General features: G+C 38.8%; 2 protein-coding genes across 5 annotated transcripts in view; one reads left to right on the top strand and one right to left on the bottom strand.

The window, feature by feature from the left end:
• The window catches only part of CENPK (centromere protein K), a 21,192-nt gene extending 12,896 nt beyond the window's left edge, over positions 1-8,296 (bottom strand). The window contains exons 1-4 of one of the 4 annotated variants that reach the window (XM_071731730.1): positions 8,165-8,296; positions 6,082-6,163; positions 4,103-4,159; positions 1,715-1,787 (exon numbers count right to left, since the gene is read on the bottom strand). In XM_071731730.1, coding sequence (XP_071587831.1) covers positions 1,715-1,787; positions 4,103-4,159; positions 6,082-6,163; positions 8,165-8,247 — 295 coding nt within the window. In that variant the 5' untranslated portion in view covers positions 8,248-8,296. Of the gene's footprint in view, positions 1-1,714; positions 1,788-4,102; positions 4,160-6,081; positions 6,164-8,163 lie in introns of all 4 variants that reach the window. The other 3 variants (XM_071731727.1, XM_071731728.1, XM_071731729.1) reach the window with 3 other exon arrangements.
• PPWD1 (peptidylprolyl isomerase domain and WD repeat containing 1) lies at positions 8,264-23,025 on the top strand. Its single transcript, XM_071731714.1, has 11 exons — positions 8,264-8,445; positions 9,370-9,472; positions 10,919-11,019; positions 12,350-12,470; positions 13,239-13,686; positions 14,271-14,461; positions 14,934-15,123; positions 16,484-16,665; positions 18,640-18,721; positions 21,647-21,829; positions 22,673-23,025. The coding sequence occupies exons 1-11, from the start codon at positions 8,298-8,300 to the stop codon at positions 22,814-22,816; spliced, it is 1,893 nt and encodes a 630-aa protein (XP_071587815.1). The 5' UTR covers positions 8,264-8,297; the 3' UTR covers positions 22,817-23,025.

Genomic DNA, 23,025 nt, shown 5'->3' with positions numbered 1-23,025 from the left:
TATGCATATGCCATTTGTCTAGAAAAAAAAAAAAAAGATTCCTAATAATAAATCTTATCATGTGGGAATAAGTAAGAATGGCTAAGCAAAGCAAGTCAGCAAGTCAATAAAAATAGGTCAAGATATTTTTAAGTAAATACCTTAGAGTTTGAAATGTTCACATATTTTAGAAAGGAAACATAACATCTCAAGGTATTCTACCCAGATAAAAGCTTCAGGTGCTTTCAATCCATTTGCTTTAAGCCACAGCTTATTCAGCAGCACCAGTCAAGAAAACAGCACTTCCCAAATTCATTCCATGTCATACTTTTGGTTTACATACGCCTAAGAAGGCAACTGAGGCTGACCACACTTCAGAGAAAGGCTTAAAAGCACACAAAATATGAATTTATTCTAACAAAGTAACAATATTTATTTATAAGAAAAAATATTTTTTTCCCAGACCCTATTATTTGGTCATTATATGCAGCAAGCAAATGAACTTTGAACAAAGTTGGAAAAATTAATTTATTGGTAGTTTGAAAATTATTCCAATTTGGCCAAATGACAAAATACTGGAAATATTTGCTGTCTAAAACGCATTCCTATCATTTATTAAAAATAAAAACAGCAAGCCCCTTCTGGTACAAATACATTCAGATGAGTCAACATAACCATTTAAAAATCAGATTGAACAGTGCTAAAGGTTCCTAGGCAGGAGACATAATAGTGAGTGCTACCAGAGTAGTGATAGTACTACATGAACTGGTTTTTAAGTCTCCAAATGGGACACTTGAAAACAGATTATTTCAGTCACACATAGATTCTAAAGGGTTTTATTTTCAGTGTCTGGCAACATTGGCCTTGCAAGAGAGTGAAGCCAGTCAGCATTGATGCTTATGTACAAAAAACATTTTGAAGAATGGAGGAATTCATACCTTTTGACTGGTAATGCCTGGCAAATAAAAGAACTACCCCTTGTCCCAATGGTTTGTGCTTCCCAGAGCCAATAAATGATGTGGATCCCCATGTTGTTAAAATCCCCATGTCTTTCACCATTTTTTTCTGACCTGAAATCTCCCACATCTGTTATATCGAAGCCAGATATTTTATTATAGTGTAATGGACTTACTGCTAACACTTCTCTTTCGAGTTGCAGCTAGTATATCAAAATACAACACAATTATGATGTATTAATAAAAAAATAATTAAAAAATTAAAGTGGTATCGTTAAAAATAGGCCTGGGTAAATTATTGATAGTTTATAAGCAATATCTACAAATTAAAAAAATACATCAGCTCCTTAAAATTCTTTGCCAGAGTAGTCCTGTTCTAAAAAGGAAATGCAAATGAAAGATGAAGAAAATCACTGGAGAAACCTGAAGGAGAGTTAACAGTGTAATGAATGTTTGTTATTTTGTTAGAAGATCTGCTAACAGTTATTTTTTCATTTGACTGACTAATGATGCTGATACGAGTCATGCATTTATTTGTTAGGAGTAAGATGAAGTTATAGTAGTATTGACTCAGAATTCTAAGTTCACATAGAACTGAAGTGCAAAAAGAATATAGAAAGGAAACATACATTCTGCTGTGGAAAGCATTTGATTTTTAAGTAGATTTTGTATTAAAACATAGTTAGCTTATATTCAATCTGCACATACTGTTTGAGATGCCTCTATGAAAGAGACTTTGCAGAAGTTTGATTATACCTCACATCGAAGCAGTTACTTACTTTCAGGACTTCTGTGTTGCCATTCATTATGTTCTGCTGCTAGAGCTCTGGCATTCATCATTAACCTGGACACCTGTATAACAAGAAAAGAAGCATCAAGTGTGTTGAATTACACTGGAGGAAAATGAGACAGTACAGGATAGAAATTCAATGAAGTTTATACAGCAGAAAACAAGAGTGTCTGTAATAGACCACATAACTCCTTCAAAAGATTTAGCAACCCACTTGCAGGGACCAAGAAAAATTTTTTTTCTTCTTCCAAAAGGAGGAATTCAGAAGTAATCAGGTGTTACAGTCTGAGGTAACATTAGAATTTGTATCAGGGTTGGATTATTTTCTCCTAATTTCTTCTGTAATATCAGACAATGACAACTGCAGATAAGCCACTGGAGGTCATGACAATACTTAACACCCTCAGTCCTCCTTAGGTGAACGGCTGATACAAATTTTAGATTAAATGCACTGTACCTGGTATGTCTAATGACTAAACAAAAGACTGGCATCCAAAATCACAGTAATCAAATCTCCTGTCAAAACCACATCTGTGAACTCAATGAAAAATACCTGAAAACCAGTAGTCTAGCTCACTGTAATAAGTGGAAACACAGGATACCAGTTCAGATAAGTTCACCAAAAAACCTCAAACCTAACAATCAAAGATTTTAGAAAATGTACTTATCTTAATACCTCACCTTGTTCTGGAGAAATAATATATTCATTATTACTATTCCACTTCCTGAAACCGAGAAGTTTTCTTCAAACACATTGTAAATTACAGATAAATACATTTCAAAGGCATCTCATAAAAAATGGATCACACGTTTAGATACAAAAGGTACTGCTGACACGGTCAAGCATTCCATATAAAGCACCACTGACTGCATGTAGCTTTACATCAACAATTTACCTGATAACTCATAGCCTATTTTTCTAGCTTAGTTGAAGATAAAAAAATCAAGAACAGACAACTTAGGCTTAGCTTTTCACTATGCAAAATACCTTTATACAGTGCATCTTTAAATGATAACCTTTCAAAATAAATTTAAAAATTCAAGTATAAAGACATATAAAAATTAAAATTAAAAAAAACCCCTGAAATAATCACCATAAAAACATTTCTTATTTTCTACATCAGGTGTTTCAGTGTCACCTGTTTCATAACAGAACACTACTCTTGGCAGTATCATCAGCTCATTCTTTATTCCTTTTAATTTCATTAGAAAGAATGTATGAAGCATTCTGGGTATTCTAGTAACTGGAGAAGAACTGGATACTGCCATTAAGCAGCATTAAATTAAGGACTCTGATTTCAATGGAGAGATATATACAGCAAATAAGTACATAAATTCTCTCTCTCACACACCCTATATACATTCCTAACAAAACATGCTGTTCAAAAAGTAAACCAGTACATCACAGACCAAACTTAGGTAGAAGCAAGAAAGACTGTAAGGCGCTGAAACTCCCAAGGGAAGCCAAACATAAAGGGTTAAACCTCAGACTATGCCCAATTAAAATTATACAGAATTTATTTCTACTTCTAGCACTTTATCCAGGGTGCTAAAAGGAGAAAAATATTGCTTTTTATGCATTTGAATATGCATTATGCATTTTAATTTACATACTCTAACAGTTTAGAACATAGTTTATTCTTAGCAAGAGACTGATGTTATTAATTACATAGTAATTAAACATCTGGATGCATTCAACAAGATGCATGACTGAAAAGTGCTTTTTTTTTTTAATTGTTTAGTCAAGTGTATTGAATTAACCATCTGAATACTCTTCCTGAACTCAAGATGGAGAGCTTATGGGACCTGTATCTTTAACACAACCATCCTAATATTTAACTGGTTTTACTTCACAAATTTGGGGTCCTCATATAAATTTTATCTTAAAGGTTCCTACTGGGAATTTAAAAACAGCCAGTGAGCCAGTATTGCATTTTTGTATGTTCCTGTACTCAGCACCACTCAGTTAATTTCTAATTCAAGCACATCCATTCCCTAATGATACCCACAAACGGGAAACAACAATAATTTGCAAGTACAAAGCTCCACAATAAAGGGATCCACATACAGTATAATAGATTACATATACAACAAAGAGGAAATAAATGAAGTGGCACTGAAGTTACACCCCCCTCCATTTTACTGCTTTACTCATTTATCAGTTGTGTGGTAGAACTGCACATAAGTTTTTTGCTATACATAGGTACAACTTTCCAGTATTTGCTAGACACATACTCTAGAAGACAGTTTACTAACTTCAAAGTTAGTAAAATAGTCAGCTTTATAGAATAAGTAAAGAAAGTTCTTTTGGAAACACACCACATCTCTAATGAAAACCAGGTATTCTGTAGTGCATAAAGAAAAAATACTGTCTTACCTTGTCATCTGATTTTAATGCTTTTTCTGGTCTTAAAAGTGCTAGCTTGCTCTGACACTTGGGAAAAAGCAAACAGAAAAGAGTGTTTACTTTTGTAAGAGTAAACCATGATGCTTAACAATTCCAACAGAAAGTTGTTTAATATAGGAAAAAATGTGACTCCTACCACATCCCTCATAGCCTGCCTGACCCAGAGTAGCAAATTAATGTTTTTAAATCATACCACAGTAAAAAAGTAGAAATTCAGTTAACTGAAAAGTAGCACCTAACAAAAGATGTATGATTTTAGAAAAAAGGCAAGTTATGAGGGAAAAATTTAAAGACACTGAACAAATGAACATGAGAAACTGGGAAGAGAGAGTCACTGTTGGGAAGGCAACACATTTACTGCTACTATTCTGGCTCTACAAATAAAGCAATCACATAATATATACTTTTAATTTTAACTCAGTTAGGGAGGGGAGTATGCTGTACACTTCAGAAATGGCTTGGTTTTTATAAGTACACTACACCAGCTCACGGGACTGCAATGGGATGTGTATCAGGTCTGAAATTCAGGCAACCACAGACATGCAAGGCTTCAGCAGGAGACACCTGCTCAACTTTCTGTCTTATAGCTGCCAGCAATTCTTCGTGACGAGGCAGTACACTGACTTCTGCTGAGCAGTATAATTAATAAGCACTACTTCTGAAACCTTGCTCTTAAGTGTTTTGGAACACTTATATAGGATTTCTACAATAAAAACTACTAATGCTGACACAATCATTGAACCATTATATCGTAAAGCACATAACATAGGAGATAATTCAATGACTGTTATTCAGACTTTTTGCTGAAACATGCATGCACCCCAGATTCAACAATCATGAAGAAATAAAGATCCTACTGTTTCTATCAGCTTCCAAAATTAACACACATTGTAACTTCCCTTATTGCTTTGGGGATGCTGGGAATGAGCACACAATGACACAAGATAAAGATTTTCAAATTTGAAATAATAAACAGTCTAACTTCCCTTCTAATCTGAAAATAACAAAGGAAGCTCACATCCTCTGAAGCAGTTGATAACTTACTACAGTACTTCAGAAACCTCAACACAGGATTCTGTGTCACTTTTTCAGTATTAAAATAAGTTTACATGTAATAACAAGTAAAATCACATCAGTCTTTTTAAATTCAGTTCCGCAAAATTATTGCAGTTGGCTGTCTATGCTTTGTCCTTAGTTTTTATTCCAGCTTTTAATCCTTTGTATCTATAACTCTGAACACAAACAAATAGTATATAAATACCACACAAAATTGAGTGAAGCAATTAATACCCAACTTTTCAACAGACTCAGCAGAACCTTACAAGATGCATAGCATTCCCTCAAGAGTATTAAATTTCTTTCCTGGGATTTCTGTAACCAAGAGTAACTCTCTCTAAATACCTTATTGACATACTGGACCACCTACTGAAAAGATTTTATTATTGAAGATGTAACTGTCAGTTTGCATGGGTGTATGTGAGCATCACCGTCCTAAGCCATTTTCTTCCCATGCACACTCTCTCCTTTCAAATCCAAAGAACTTGTGAGCAGCAGTTGAATTCTATCTTATAGGAAGCTAAAGAAAGAAGGATCAAGTCTCAATGTGCTGGCTACTACAGAAACACAAGGAAACTGTTCATTTTTCCCTAGTCTTAAAATACATCCCCATTCCATTTAACTAAATAGTTAGTGTGCTGTCATCAGCACACTGTAAATTAAGTTTGACATTGCAAGGTATACTTGACCCCTGCAAACACTTCCACCTTTGGCTCTTCTGCAGAACTTTCCTTCCCTCCTCCCCCCACCCCCACCTTTCTTTTTTCTTGCCTTGCTGTGGTTTCATTTGAGGGAGTGAGGAAAACATGCAGTGAAGGATGGAGAGATGAACAGACAAACACTAAGGAAAGTTCACAACAAATCTTGCTGTCCATCACTTGTGATTTGCATACCTCTTCCATCTGTTTCCAGATACGCTCACATTCACCCAAGAGTTCTTCATGGGCATCTACAGGACAAGGTGAGTTTTCTGTCAAACATTCAGTCTATTAACAAGAAAAAAGAATCATTATCATGTAGTTCTACAATAACTATTACCAAGCTACTGTATCATGCTTGCTCTATTCAGAGCCTCCAAATCCAAAGTTTTCAACTAACTCACCTATATTTCTAGACAGCACCCAACCATTCAGTAAAATCAGCTAAACTGTATTAATATATTAAAATTTTAAGACAGTACAGGCTGCTTTGTTTTGAAAGTTAATCACAAGTCCACAGGTTTCCAAGGGGTTTTTTTTTTATTATTATCTGCACTGCCACTTTTTATTTTCTGGCTTTAATATAGAAATAAGATAACATCACAGATACAAGCCATGCTTTTCTTTCCTTTTAACTGCCAAGTTTTTAAGCTTAGGTGTTTCTACTTTTGTTTATCTAATAATCTAACAAAGAGCATGAAATATATGCATGCAACCAGGCACAGTGGGCACCAGGACAGCCAAGAGAAAAACAAACCCAAGTTAAATTAAAAAGTTGGAGAAACTGTTATATCAGAGAACATACAAGTTCGTAAATTTAATGCTAGTTAGATCTATCAACAGCAATTAAGGGGGAAAGAGTAAAAAATGACACTCAAGGGGAAATTTTTTTTTAAGGTAAAACAACCAACAGGAATTTCCTTCAGGTAGAAGATGCAGGAAGCCTTTAGAAATACTTGAATGGATAACCAAGACCACCAAATACTTGGGAGATCAAAAAGACATTAAAAAATATAAATATCTAAAGAACAAATAAACATCTCCACCTTCTTATTGAAGCACAAATTCCTAACTCAGTCTTATGGTCATTTTCAGAGTAAAGATGCAATATCAAAGAAAACTATGTCCAAAACCTGAACAACAGGAGTGACATCTCCAACTCCTACCTCCAAAGCTCATGTATGTCATAGCAAAGTGGATAGGAAAAGCATCAGAATGTCTCAATGCCACCATCACAGACAACTGAGTGGTGGCAATACTTCCACTAAGCCTTGTTGGCAATATGTAGTAAGCTTAGACAGAACACTAAACAACCCGGATTACCATGATCTCAAGGATCAAGTGACCACAGTTTTTGCAAAGGAAAATAATTATCTGATTAAGAGTCTAGAAATGTCTTCAAAATCCGAGAAAAATAGTTCACATACATGACTAAGACTTCAGAAATGCCTCCAGCAAAGTCCCCTACAGAAGTCTAATAAGCATACTAAAAAGACTGGGGATGTTTGTTTTTTTTTTTTTCTTAGACCAGAGCATCAAGGAAACAAGTGAGCAAACAAAAAAGCCTAAACAGCTTCCAGCATGGCAAAAAAGGTTCAGCAGCAGAGCTAAGAGGGCCTGAAGAAAATATAAAAAAATAGTTAAACATGTTATTCTTTCTTACCTCATTTTACAACTACATAATTAAGTCCAAAATACATATGTAGATGAGCCTGCACTTCAGGCTCTATGATAATCAAGCAAATAGGCAAGCTTTATGGGAAATGTTTCATGTCAACAAACACAAAATGCCCAGCTACAGGAAGAAACCCAAGACGACACAGGGCAGTAACAGTAGCGCTGACAAAACTGGTACGAATTAAAAAGAAAAATCTACAAAAAAAATCCAATAAAAAAAACCCATAAACCCCAAAACAACTAAACCTCAAAAACAAAACCCAGAATACAAAACTGAAAACACGGAGTGCACTTCAGGAAGGAGAAGACTAAAAGCTGTATACAAATAATCTCACAAAAGAGGTTAGGGGGCTTCCACCCTCCCTGACGTAGCCACTAGAACTACAGCAGAGACAGGAAAACAAGGGGAAGAACGTCACCCCCCAGACCCTGGGCCTGACACAGCCGGTTTCGAGGCCCCAGGGGCAGGCGAAGCCCCAGGGGCAGGCAAGGCCACTTCCAGCCGTTCACAGCCCACCCACGAAGGACTACGACCGCCCCACTCGGTCGCCGAGCCCCCGAGTTCCCTGTGACCGGCGGCCGCCCCTTCCCGCCCATTACCGCAGCGGCTCCGCTTCCCCCCGCGCTGCCCGCCGCCGCCATTGCGCGCGCTCCGCGATCACTGGCTGCGCCCCGCCGCGTCATCTCTAAGCGCCGAGGGCGGGAAACGTCGATCAAAAGTGACGTTGTTCAGAATGGCGTCGTCTGAGTCGGATCGTAAGCGAAAGGTGCCAGAGGTGGCGGGAGGCAGCGAGGAGGCAGCGGCGGAAGGTGACGACGACGACGAGGAGCGCTGGGTCGGGCCGCTCCCGGGAGAGGCCGCGCAGGCGAAAAAGAGGAGAGGTAACGGGAGCCTTTCCTTACTGCCCCTTCTCTGGGGAGGTGCTCGGGAAGCGTCCGCCGAGCTGGCCCGGGCCGGCTCTGGAGCAGCCCGGGGTGGGACCAGCCCGGGATGGGGGAGGACGGGAGGAAGGCCCTGATGCGGTGTCTCACATTTAAAATGGGGGGGTTGCAGAGGGACCTCGGGGGTGCGGGTGGTAGTGGTGGAGCAGCGTGTTCCGGCTCCCTCAGGGAAGGAATTGCTGGATCCCAGCTGCCTGCGCCGTGGCTACACCTGCCCCCGGGGGCACTGCCTCTGGGATGTGTTTTGACGCGTGGTATGTACGTGTCCGGCATCTCGCACCTCTCTGGGTATCCGTGTCATGATAGCGCAGTGAGCTTCATGGTGTGCAGCACGACCTCCTCACTCAAGTGGCAGAGGGGCTAGTACAGTTAGGGTGTAACAATCAGAGGCGAAAGTAGAAAATCGTGTTATTTTAGGTGAGCGAGTCGAACAATGAGTTAGGAAGGTGCTAATCCATTTGGAATTCAACCAAAAGACCTGCGTGGCACCTTCAGCCTCTTATCAACACCATAGATAAGTTTGGTTTTGGGAGCAAATGAGGTGCAGACGACCTTCTGTTTTCTGGCAGTAGCTTAAATGTTGATGTCTTGAATTCTTTCTGGGTATACATTCAGACAGCCAAGGTGATAGTGGGTTTGCAAGGGGGCATTTGAATGGTGTAAAGCAGAGTTTGAGTGGCTTCAATCCGTGAAGAAACTGTTAAGTACAAAGCCACAGTGGAAATGCCTTTTATTATGTTTGCACAAAATGTTAGCATATTCTCGACAAAAATGAGTCAGTGTAAGCTACTTAAGAGCAAGTAAAGGAGAACAGAAGCTAAATGTATGAAAAAACATACCGGTTTTTCTTTTTCCTCTGTTTAGTTCTTGAATTTGAACGCGTTTATCTTGAAAATCTACCGTGTGCTTCGATGTATGAACGCAGTTACATGCATAGAGATGTCATTACACATGTGGCATGTACTAAGTAAGTGTCTTTTTTTCTCACTATATCTCATTGTCAGATCAGACACATTGCCAGTCATTCATTTAGAATCATAGAATTAGCTGGGTTGGAAGGGACCTCAGAGATCATCAAGTCCAACCCTTGACCCACCGGTGCGGTTGCTAGACCATGGCACTGAGTGCCACATCCAGTCTCTTTTTAAATGTCTCCAGGGATGGAGAATCCACCACCTCACCGGGCAGTCCATTCCAATGTCTGATCACCCTCTCCGTAAAAAAATTCTTTCTGATATCCAGCCTAAACCTCCCCCGGCACAACTTAAGACTGTGCCCTCTTGTCTTGTTGAAAGTCGTCTGGGAAAAGAGACCAACCCCCACCTGGCTCCAACCTCCTTTCAGGGAGTTGTAGAGAGTGATGAGGTCTCCCCTGAGCCTCCTCTTCTTCAGCCTGAACAGCCCCAGCTCCCTCAGCCTCTCCTCATAGGATCTGTGCTCGAGTCCCTTCACCAGCCTGGTTGCCCTCCTTTGGACCTGTTCCAGGACCTCGATATCCTTCCTGAACTGAGGGGCCCAGAACTGGACACAGGACTCGAGGTGTGGCCTCACCAGCGCTGAGTACAGGGGCAGAATCACTTCCTTGGACCTGCTGGCCATGCTGTTCCTGATCCAGGCCAGGATGCCATTGGCCTTCTTGGCTACCTGGGCACACTGCTGGCTCATGTTCAGCTTCCTGTCAATCCAGACTCCCAGGTCCCTTTCTGCCTGGCTGCTCTCCAACCACTCTGTGCCCAGCCTGGAGCTCCCCATGGGGTTGTTGTGGCCAAAGTGCAGGACCCAGCACTTGGCCTTGTTGAACCTCATCCCGTTGGAATCAGCCCAACTCTCCAGTCTGTCCAGATCCCTCTGCAGAGCCCTCCTGCCTTCTGGCTGGTTCACACTTCCTCCCAGCTTGGTGTCGTCTGCGAATTTGCTGATGATGGACTCAATCCCTTCATCTAAATCATCAATAAAGATATTAAACAGTACTGGGCCCAGCACTGATCCCTGGGGGACACCACTGGTGACCGGCCGCCAACTGGATGCAGCCCCATTCACCATCACTCTCTGGGCCCGGCCTTCCAGCCAGTTTTTAACCCAGCACAGGGTGCTCCTGTCCAAGCTGCGGGCTGACAGCTTTTTCAGGAGAATGCTGTGGGAGATGGTGTCGAAGGCTTTGCTGAAGTCCAGGTAGACCACATCCACAGCCTTCCCCTCATCCACCAGATGGGTCACCTGATCATAAAAGGAGATCAGGTTGGTTAGGCAGGACCTTCCCTTTCTAAACCCATGCTGGCTGGGTCTGATCCCTTTAAAGGTCATTTAAAGGTCATTCTCCACACAGTGTTTATTATAGTATAAACCACTGCCCCAAAATGGTGTGAAACAGCATAATATACAAATATGTGTTTCTTTTGTTTTGTAATTGTAGAACAGATTTTATCATAACAGCCAGTCATGATGGACATGTAAAATTCTGGAAAAAAATAGAAGAAGGGATTGAATTTGTTAAACACTTCCGGAGTCACCTGGGTGAGAAGCAACTTTTTCTTCTCTAAAAGATTTCTCTTTTATCCTCTCCCTTGCTCTTAGTTGTTTGAAGAGGAAGTGTAAACAAAGATGAGAATGGTTCTGGGATGGATTTACTGTACTCAGGGATTAAATGATACCTGTCTTCCTTCATTCCCCTGTCCTACAATTTTTATTGCAAACTGCAGGAGGGATAAGGTGAAAATAAAATATTTGGGACTCCTCTTTTAATGATCCCTTACATCCTTTCACCTGCCTGTGGGGAGAATGTCTAGGACATGAAGAATCTGTCTATTTAAAAATTATCAAACAAGGTACATAACAGCATTCATAAAATCTGTAGAAGTTTAAGAAAAATTTAAGTTACCATCATCTATTATCTTTGTTTTGTTCAGTTTGGGGTTTTTTTTGGTTTGGGTTTTTTTGTCCCCTGCAGTATGGGAAAAAAAAAAGGTTATTTTTATCTGGAATTACTGCATCTGTAGAGTAAATTCTGCATCACTGTAGTGATGTATGCTGAAATGTGATTGAGAATTCAAAAATTTAACCCAATTTTTTAGGGTAGGAAGTACACAGAGGAACTCTATACTATGCTAAGCATTAAATAGACTGGACAGAAAACTAGGTTCTCGTGGCTATTAAAAATTGTTAAATGTCTGATGGAAAGAAACAATTTGATATGTATATTGTTACAATAAGAAAAATACGTAATAATAGGTAGTAAAGGTACTGTTTCTTTTTAGAATAAGGAAAAAAAATGTTATGGTGGGCTTTTTATCTTATCAGCTTCTCATTGTATACAAAGCTAAATGTGAAAACAAAGCCCACCAAGCAAAAATAAGTGTTGAGCAAAACTTGCAGGCTAAATTGCAGAGTAATTTTTAGTATTATGTGTGTGCACAGCAGTGTATTCTGTAGAGTTGTGGTGCTTGATGCTTTTTCTCTTTGAGATATACAAGCTGAAGAGCACATTATGACATGGTAAAAACAATTATGTTGTTCTCAATTTTTCTCATCTTAACAATTAGAGTAAAAATATTTGCAATTTTTGCAAAAAAAAAAATTTGCAATCTTTTATTTTTGTGGTAAGTATTACATATCTGATTGTAAGCAGTGATGGGATGATAGGATACAAATTGTGGTGGGGTTTTTTTTCAATTTTGTTGTTGTTGTTGGTTTGGTTTTTTAGTAGCCAGGTATTTTTTTTAAAGTCAACATGGCAATGTAACAGCTGAGAAGCAGGATTAAACCTCTCTATCTTTTTCCTGTGGGATATTGAAATGAAGGATACCCCTTTTCCTCTGTCTTAGTACTATGTTAACTTTTTTAATAGGTGTTATTGAGAGTATTGCTGTTAGTTCAGAAGGGGCATTATTCTGTTCAGTTGGTGATGACAAAGCAATGAAGGTGTTTGATGTAGTCAACTTTGATATGATCAACATGCTGAAACTTGGGTAAGTTCCTTAGTTCATGAAAATGTTTGCTTGGGATTATTATCATTTTGCTAAGAGATAAGATAAAAATTTGGGGTTTTGTGAGTTGTGTTTTTTCCTCAATGGGGTGAAGCTGAGTAATTATGAGTAAACTCATAGTACATGAGTGGAGTTATGTCTGTGCCTTTCACAGAATCATATTAAAGGTTCAGGTTGGAAGGAGCTTTTAATTTAAAAGTCCAACTCCCCTGCAGTGAGCAGGGACATTTCAACTGGATCAGGTTGTTGAGCACTCTGTCCAGCCTGACCTTGGGTGTCTTCCACTGCCTGTCTGAGCAACCTAGGCCAGTGCTTCACCATCTTCATAATAAAAAATTTATTCCCTATATCTAGTCTAAATCTATGTCTTTTAGTTCACAACCATTAACCCTTGTCCTGTCACTACAGGCCCTGCTAAAACCCATTTTACCTTAGGGGTACCCTATGAATGCTACATATAGGATTTTCTTATCCTGTGTTCCCTTCTTTAACTGAATTTTTTTCAGCCCTTGTAATCAAGACCCTCCTCCTCCACATACATTTTTTTCAGAGATAATTGGATTTTACCTAAGTTACCTTTAATAAAGAAGAGACCAGTATATAGCTGTGATTAAAACGTTGTACTGAAATGCCTTTTAAAATGTAATGTTTTCTAGTATTTATTGAGGATGTAGTTTCTGTTGGTTTCAAGTTGATCTCATAACTTGATTCCTATCTAAATAACACCACTCCTTCCACTTTTTCTTGCAGCTACTACCCTGGCCAGTGTGAGTGGGTATATTGCCCTGGAGATGCCATATCTTCTGTTGCAACATCTGAGAAGAGCACAGGAAAAATATTCATATATGATGGAAGAGGAAATAACCAGCCACTTCATGTCTTTGATAAACTCCATACATCCTCCCTTACTCAGATACGGCTGAACCCTGTCTACAAAGTAGTTGTGTCTTCTGACAAGTCTGGGATGATCGAGTACTGGACTGGTACTCCTCATGAATATAAATTTCCCAAGAATGTGACCTGGGAGTATAAAACAGATACTGATCTATATGAATTTGCTAAATGCAAGGCTTACCCATCCAGCATAAGTTTCTCACCTGATGGCAAGAAAATGGCCACTCTTGGGTCTGACAGAAAAGTCAGAATTTTCCGTTTTCTGACGGGGAAGCTCATGAGAGTCTTTGATGAATCTCTGAGTGTGAGTTTGGTCTTGCTTCTCTTTTTTACAGACCTTTTCTCTACTTACTTGAATTTATTTATGATCACATTCACATAAGTTACCATCTGTTCCTTAGGTGGAGCTCCATTGATCTATTTTTCTTGCAAAAAAGGTTTTCTGATTTATCTTCCTTGCTTTTTTATTTGCTTTACCCCAGAATTAATTCTTACTGATTTATGTTAGTTATGCAATGAAGCTGAGTTGTTGATGTTCATCTGTGTTTTCATAGTAATGGATTTCTTTATTACAAGAAAGCAGTAATGGAAAACACCCTTTTCAAATAATACCAAAGTAATTAAATTTGTCATTTCCTAAGAACTTTGTCAGACAGCTACACCCTTTCCTTTCTGAAGTACTAGGCTTAGGCCTAGTACTACAGTATGCCTACTGGGTAACTAAAATAGAAAGTGTATTTTATCTATTTTAAGTGTATTATATCTATTTTAATGCTTCAGTTGAGTTTGATTTGAGTAGTCTCACTTGTATTCTGTATTTTGTATGCACGTGGACCAGTGTATCCAAAGTAAAAAGTAGTTAATACAATTTTTTTTTTTTTCTTGTAGATGTTTACAGAACTTCAGCAGATGAGACAGCAACTACCAGACATGGAATTTGGCAGACGTATGGCAGTTGAGCGTGAGCTGGAGAAAGTGGACGCAGTAAGATTAATAAATATAATTTTTGATGAGACTGGACACTTCGTTCTCTATGGAACAATGTTGGGCATTAAGGTCATAAATGTGGAGACTAACAGGTAAGTTCCTGTGACACATATTGAGGTGATAGATTTGTTTCAAAGTCTACATTCAGTCACATTTGTAGTATATTTAAAACTTGGTATGACTGTGAGGGTCTCTCATGTTTGGCTTTTTTTGTTGTTGTTATTTGGGGTCCTTTAATTAGATACTCCCATGGTTAGTAGTGAGTCATTGCAGTTTAAAGACTAATTAAATGAGGAGAAAATATGGCAAGCATATTCATCATTAAAAATACATAATCCATTACTGAGTACTGGATTAAAGTAAAGTAAATGTGGTCATGAATTTATCTCGTAAGGAGGCTAATTAGTAAGTTATGTTGGAAGTTTGAATAAGAGAAGCTTAAAAAAAGTTAATTATTTTGAGACAGTTTTGGAATTTTGGTTTGAGTCTTGTAGTCATTAAGAAGACATAATTTGACTGTGAGCAGCTCACAGTACTTACAGCTTTTTACATCTTGTACTTCAGATGTGTTCGTATCTTGGGAAAACAAGAGAACATCAGAGTGATGCAACTAGCTTTGTTCCAAGGAGTAGCAAAGAAACATCGTGCTGCAATCACTATAGAGATGAAGGCATCTGAAAATCCTGTTCTCCAGAATATCCAGGCAGATCCAACTGTAATTTGCACGGCTTTTAAAAAAAACAGATTTTACATGGTATGTGCAGTTTCTGTTTGAATAACTCCATTCTTGTATTAATGTTTCCTCTGCCTTATTTTTTTTGTCCTTGCACTTTTCCAGTGCTTTTTGTCTTGTGTATTTGCAAACACAACTATTCCAATCCCTCTATGTTGCCAGTATATTCTAGAATTTTTTGCTTGAACTAGCTACAAATTGACTAGAAACAGATTTGTAGTCTTTAATTTTTTCATTATTGCTCAAGCAGGTTATGAACTTGGATTTTTTTTTGCTGTATAAGTTATAGTTCTCTGAGAAGGGTATATGTTGTTGTTTGAGTTCAAAAACATAAATTTTTAAGAACATTTAAAAGACCTCACCAGATCTTACACCGATGAAGAAACAGTCATTACCTGTATAAAATAATTAATAAAAATAATTAGCTTTAGAGCAGCAAGAGGGCTTAGTAGGATCAAGTACATTATAGACAACTAGGATGGGAGTCATATTACTGTTAACATTTCAGATCCTAGGTGAAATGCAGTGAATAAACCAGACAAGCAGTTCCAGAGTAGTTAATAGTTGATCTGGGATGTGATTACCACAGAGATTACAGATCACTCTGCCTGCGCCTTGTCCTTGAATTTGATCATGTTTTCTGTTGGAGCAAGATAGTATAATTTCTAAAGCTTTGTGTGGTTAGTGTAACATATATAACAGTATATACTAGTCTGAACGATTTGACAGGTGAAGAGGAAAGATTAGAAAAAATCTGGAAACATTAATTGCTGTTAAAACATCACTATATGGATGAAGAAAAATTAATGATTGTCATGTGATGGGTGAATGTATCACTCAGATAAGTGGATGTTTGCATACTTTACTCTGTTTTCCTGTAAGTACTATAAAAGTATGATTCTGAAATTTCTTCTGTTTTGAATTAAATTTGCTATTTAATTGTAGTATCTTATTAGTTCAGTATTGGAATAAGTGACTTAGTTTGACTTTGTATTGAAACTAAAAGTTTTGTGATAAAACCTGCCAGTTTTGTCTGAATATAGCACAACACATTGATAGTATCCACTCCTTTTTTAAAGAGAAGCTGTGAACAGTGGGCTTTTTGTTGAGAAAGGGAGGAAGCTTAAAGATAAAAGATTTATATATAAGTTACTTGGATTTACATGTAGTTGTACTGGGATTTGTGACTGTGGAAATGCTGGTAACATACAATGCTGAAACACAGCAGTAGACTAGGAGTTTTTCCTCTAGTTAGTCCTCTAGTTTAGTAGGTTGATCACATAAATGTGATAATCACATTTATGTCTTGGGTGCTGATCAGCATGGAAGATAAGGGAAAGAAACCAAAAGCCTGTTAATCTTCTGTTCTTTTGTTCTTCAGTTTACTAAACGTGAACCAGAAGATACGAAGAGTGCAGATTCTGACAGAGATGTATTTAATGAGAAACCTTCTAAAGAAGAGGTCATGGCAGCCACTCAGGCAGAAGGTCCCAAAAGAGTTTCAGACAGTGCCATCATCCACACAAGCATGGGAGATATTCATATCAAGCTTTTTCCTGTTGAGTATGTACTTGGTAGTTTTTCGGTTATTTTGGTTTTTTCTTCCTTCTTTGGTGTTTGACAATAATATCTAAGACTCGCATTTCAAGTTAGGAATAGTTCTGTTCTTCCCTGTTTTACTGTCAGTTTCCTGACAGTTTCTTAATACATACAGCTAGGAACGTGACTCTTGAAAAACACAAAGCAGACTAGGGTAAAATTAGGTCTAAATAACAGTTGGGGACATAGGTTTGGATTTTTTTAAATTATTTTTTCTTTTATTTATTTTCTGGCTTGGGGGATTTAATACTTTCTTTTGTTCTTTTTCTAAACAACAGATGTAGTTAGGTCATGGTGCTCTTCTGTGTAGGCTACAAATTAAGGCACTGCTGATTGATCCTGTCTTGGAAAAGAATGATGATGGCAGAAGGGTGTGTGTCAGCCAGAGGACTAGTACAGCTTGCAACTTCCAAATGTATCCATTGTACCATTTTATCTTATTGTAACTCCTTCAACAGCAACAAGAAATTTATGCCAGCATTTATTAGAACTGTGTATATCCAAAACCAGACATGTAAGACTTTAATGCATGACAATTGCTATAGCTATTGTGTCAGCATCTCTACTTTGTGATGCTAATATAAGCAAAGAGTTTGTTATGAAACAGTAAATGTAAATATTATATATATATTTTATTTCTCCTTGCATCAGGTCCCAGATTCTTGAATTCAGAATTGTAGCACACAGGTTGCAGTAATGCAGTAATGGTACAGCTCTTGCCAGTGAGTGACAGGCCAAGCTACGTAATTTCTTACTTTTTTTTCAGTTCTCTTGTCAGTGCGTCACTATATTTGCATTCATAGTGTTGCTAGGTGCTACACTGCAATATTCTGCATACAATTTTAAATTAAAATAGAGTATGACCAGGCCTGGTTAGTGTTAGATTTGTCCTTTCTTGTTGTAGCATTTCCTCACAACTAAACTTTGAATTTAAAATCTCTTTTAAGATTAATGTGTTTAAAAAATGAAAGAAGAGCAGATAGGATGTGGCTTTGTGTGCCCTTTAAATATTTGGCCATATGCTCATGGATTAAAGTTGTGCAGGACTATGTACTGCTCAGCAGGAACTGGGGCTATTAGTTATTCCATTAGTTATGCTGTTGGCACTCTGTTTCATGGGATGCCTCAGCACATCACTAAGCCCAAGCAAATGTTTCTTGTCACAGCTACAGACTCAACTTTGTTTTTTTCTGATTTGCTTGGAAAATATGTGTGACTCCATAAACCTGCCAATATTGATCTACTTTTCCTACTAATACATTTTATGAAACTAGTGGAAGAGCTATCACGAAGAATTTTCATTCTGGTAGCAAATCTCTTAGAAGTGAAAAAAAACAAGTTACAGAGATGAATGGGTTGCTTGGCTTTTTCCCCTTTTTATTCTGGCAAGAATAATACTTAACCTTTTCGCTCTTCACCAAACTGTTTGTCTAGTTTCAGAGGATAACTGACTTTGCTGACTGCAAGTTTTATAGTATTACAACATTGTCTTTTTAGATTTTACTACTTGTATGCAAGACTGGACAACTGAAGCATACATAACTTAATAGAATTATAGAGGTAAAAGAGTGAACAGCTTTCTGCTTGTGAAGCATGCTTTCTTTTGTGAACTAACAATATGTAAGTAGAAACCTGGGGAAGGAACATCTAATTGGTGTTGCCTTGAACTAGGCTCAGCAATAAAAACATCCCCGCATTACCAACATTGATCTTGCCTTCCTATGTAGTTGTCCAACTTCATACTCAAGATTTTTCTTCCTGCTGTAGGTTTTGAGGAACTGAGGATTTGGTTTCTGTCCTTACTTGGTGAAAGCCCTTTCTCCACTGTGCTTAAGCACTGCTCAGTACAACAGGATCTTAGACTCAGTTTAAGTCTTTATGGCCTTTCCACCACACAAATATTTATTTTAACTTGTATTTTCTGTTACATAATTTTAGGTGCCCCAAAACAGTGGAAAACTTCTGTGTGCACAGCAGAAATGGTTATTACAATGGACACATATTTCACCGTATCATCAAGGTATCTTGTAAAAAGTTAATTTTTTGTTTATGTAATGTACCTCTGTAGTTAGTCCTCTCTTTTAACCATTTCACTTCCTTTTTGCATGAAGGATTTCTGGAAAGGCTTCCCCATAAAGTCCAAACACCTCTGAGGTTCTAGACAGCTTGATTACTTACTGAAGTTGTTTAATTGTTGTTCTGCAACTGGAAGGAATTTGAAAATCGAGAGAATCAGAGAATGGCTTGGGTTGGAAGGGACCTAAAGATTATCCAAGTTCCAGCCCCCCTGCATAGGCAGGGAAGCCTCCCACTAGATCAAGTGGCTCGAGGCCACACCCAGCCTGGCCTTGAACACTTCCAGGGAGGGGGCATCCATAACTTCCATGGGAAACCTGTTCCAGCATCTCACCAAATCAAATCACCAGTCCTTCCTGTATTAAGACATTGTTTCACATCAGAAGGCATTTTTGTAATACTTCTTTCTTGTACTGCACCAAGGGCAAGATACAGCCTAAGTGTTTGCAGAAGGTACAGATAGTCAGGTTTCTGCCCTTCACTTGCAGGAGCAGTGAGTAAACTTGTTTATTCACAAGTACTTGATTATCAGTTAAAGAAGCCCTGGATGCATTGCCCCTTATCCACAACATTTTAACTCTCAGATTTTGTCATAGAATAGAATCGTTTTTGCTGGAAAAGACCATTAAGATTATTGAGTCCAGTCTTTAGCCAGTCAGTACCAAGTCCACCACTAAACTTTGTCCCTTGGCACCACATCTGCATATCTTATGAACACCTCCACGGATGGTGGCTGGGCACTTCCCTGGGCAGTCAGAGCCAGTGCTTGACAACCCTTTCAGTGAAGATATTTTTCCTAATATCCAAGCTAAAGCTAAACCTCCCCTGGTGCAACTTCAGGCTCTTTTCTCTCATCACATCCTCTCATCTCATTCCTCCTTTCAGGTACTTGTAGAGAACAGTAAGGGGTCCCCTCAGCTGCATTTTCTCCATACTAAACAACCCCAGTTCCCTCCCCATGGGACTTGTTTCCTATACCCTTCACCAGTTTCTTTGCTCTTCTTTGGATGCACCCCAGCACATCAGTATTATTCTTGTAGTGAGTGCCCTAAAACACTCAGTATTTGAAGTGTGGTCTCACTAGTGCTGAGTACAGGGGGAACAATCACTTCCCTTCCCTTCTCCTGCTGGCCTGTTTCTGATACAGGCCAGGATGCTGTTGGCCTTCTTGGCTACCTGGGCACACTGCTGTCTCATATTCATCTGTCTTGTCAACCAACACCTCCAGGTTCTTCTCTGCTGGGTAGCCTTATGGCCACTCTCCCACGAGCCTGTAGTGGTGCCTGGGGGTGTTGTGACCCAGGGGCAGCACCCAGCACTTGGCCTTGTTGAACCTCATAAAGTTGGCTTTGGCCCATCAATCCATTCTGTCCAGATCACTCTGTGGAGTCTTCCTACCCTTGGGCAGATCAACAGTCCTGCTAAGCTTACTGAGGCTGCCCTCCCTCCCCTCATACAAGGGATATTATACTGATAAAGATTAAAGAAAACTGGCTGCAGCACTGGTCCCTGGAGAACACCACTTGTGATAGCTGCCAGCTGGTTTTAACTCTGTTCACCAGAAATCTCTGGTCATGGCCATAAAGCCAGTATTTTTACTCAACAAAGATGGTACCCATTGAAGCCATGAGCAGCCAGTTTCTCCAGGGAAATGCAGTGGGAAATGGTGTGGAAGGTTTTACAGAAGTCCATGTAAACAACATCTGCAGCTTTTCCCTCATCCACTGAGTGGGCCACCTTGTCAAGCAGCTATCATCCTTCATAAACCCTTGTTGGCTGGGCCCATATGCCTTGTTGTCCTGTACGTGTCATACAATGACACTCAGGATGATCTGCTGCATAACTTTCCCCAGCACTGAGGTCAGACTGACAGGCATGCAGTTCCATAAATCCTTGTCCACACCCTTGTAGGCAGCTGTCACATATCGTAGTCTCCAGCCAACTGTCCCCAGTCAGCCAAGAGTACTGATAGATGATGGAAGGTGGCTGGGTGAGTACTTCTGCCAGCTCCCTTGGTACCCTTGGATGGATCCCATCTGGATCCATAGACGTGTGTGTCCAGATGGTGCAGTATGTCACTGACCATGTTGAATTATGGGGGCTTTATTCTGTTCTCTGTCTTTAGCTCAGGGGACTGAATACCCAGAGAACACCTGGTCCTACTCCTAAAGACTGAGGCAGAGGCCTGAAGTACTGTAACCTTTTCTTCATCCATCACTGTGTTTCCTCTCACATCCAATAAAGGATGGACATTCCCCTTAGCTCTTCTTTTGTAGCTAATGTATTTCTGCAAACATTTCTCATTGTCTTTTACAGCAGTAGCCATCAAGTTCTACTCGGGCTTTGGCTCTTCTGATTTTTCTCCCTGTCTAGCCTAATGACATCTTTGTAGTCCACCTGAGGTGCCTACCCTTTCTTCCAAACTCTCCTCTTTTCCCCCCCTGAGTTCCAGCCAAAGTTCTCTGTTAAGCCAGGGTGGTCTTCTTCCCCACAGGCTCATCCTCTGGCACATGGGAACAGAATGTTCCTGTGATTTTATGAATTCCTTCTTAAACTTTTGAACAAGAGTCAGTCTTTCCTGTACTACTCCTTTGCCCTTCAGAACTGTCTCCCAAGGGACTCTCTCTCACCCAGTTTCCTAAACAAAGTCCCCTCTGGAAGTCCATGGTAGCAGTTCTGACCCCACATCTTCTCCAAGAATTGAAAATTATATAATTTTATTATCACTATACCCAAGACTGCCTCCAACCATCACATCACCTGCAAAATTTTGTTGAAACATTTGAAGGAAGTTTGAAAAATGTCACCTGACATAAAACATTTTTGCTTATTCTATGTGATGATGTAATAACATCTAATTTCTATATAGGGTTTCATGATTCAGACTGGTGACCCAACTGGTACAGGAATGGGAGGTGAAAGTATTTGGGGAGGAGAATTTGAAGATGAGTTTCATTCAACTTTACGACATGACAGGCCATACACACTCAGCATGGCTAATGCAGGACCAAATACCAATGGCTCCCAGTTTTTTATAACAGTAGTGCCAACTGTAAGTACATTAAAAGCTTGATTTAAGGCCTGAAATTATAACTACATAGTAAATTTTGTTTTGATGGAAAAAGGTACACACTAGTAATGTCAAAATAGCCATCTTACTAGCAAATGCTGAACACAACAAAAATGTATTCTGTACAGGCTTCACTTAAGCACTCCTTAGAGAAATTAGAAAGTATCTTTGTCACTTGTGATCAAGAGGTTTTGCCTTTAATTAGAGTAAGGGTGACATCAAATTCTTGGTAAATCAGACATGTTTATAACTGTGTTTTGCTAGGGTATTTTATGTTGATACACTGGTTTAAATTCGATGGAACATATATAAAACCCAAATCCTTAAAGGTAACAGAGAAGTTAATTCCTGTAACACTTATTTCAAAATCATGTCTTTTTTTTTTAAAGCTCCTATCTACCATAATTTTAAAACTTAAGTTAAATCAGTGCATATATTCAGATTTGTAACTGGACATACTGTATGAATATGACATAGAATTAAGTAGTATTCTAGTGCACTAACAAGTTGGCTTTGAAAATAACATCAAATAGGCCAAAACAGCATTTCTGTGAAATTTCTGAATACACTTTAAAATAAAATATGAAATGCTACTCTGTATTCCATATGCCTCTGGAAAAGTTTAAGAAAATGATTGAAAATATGAGTTTAAATAGATGAGTATATATTAGTCACACGTTAGTATTTACTTGCATCGCAATATGTACATGGTGTTAAGTTTCACAGTTAACATAAAATATATACTTGTTCACTTATTCTAGGCCAGTCCCTCTCTACTGTCTATTTTAATACCCTTTTTCTTTCTCCTTTTGTGCCCTCAAATAGCCATGGTTAGACAACAAGCACAGCGTGTTTGGACGGGTGACTAAAGGAATGGAAGTTGTTCAGAGAATCTCAAATGTAAAAGTCAATCCCAAAACTGACAAACCCTATGAAGATATTAGCATCATTAATATCACAGTGAAGTAAGCCAGCAGGTGAAAGATTCCAGCTTAAGCAGAAAAAATTCATCATGGTGGGACCCAGAAAGTAACCTAAAAAGAACAGAAACTGATAATTCCCAGATAAATGCCAGAGCAGTCATCAGTTCTGCTATTTTTTATGTACCTGAAGTGCCCCGAAGTGCTGTATTTCTGGTAACTCTGTATTTTAAAGTAAAAACATCCCCATGTTTCTTA

Source organism: Heliangelus exortis, chromosome Z, assembly GCF_036169615.1.
Source record: "Heliangelus exortis chromosome Z, bHelExo1.hap1, whole genome shotgun sequence".
NCBI classification, from domain to species: domain Eukaryota; kingdom Metazoa; phylum Chordata; class Aves; order Apodiformes; family Trochilidae; genus Heliangelus; species Heliangelus exortis.
This window is presented reverse-complemented; position numbering and strand designations above follow the sequence as displayed.

Bases quoted from the DNA above. Each gene is read 5' to 3' on its own strand.
- PPWD1 (XM_071731714.1), top strand. From the start codon at position 8,298: ATGGCGTCGTCTGAGTCGGATCGTAAGCGAAAGGTGCCAGAGGTGGCG. The intron at 9,473-10,918 runs GTAAGTGTCTTT...TTGTAATTGTAG, and splicing joins ACACATGTGGCATGTACTAA to AACAGATTTTATCATAACAG. The intron at 18,722-21,646 runs GTATCTTGTAAA...ATTTCTATATAG, and splicing joins TATTTCACCGTATCATCAAG to GGTTTCATGATTCAGACTGG.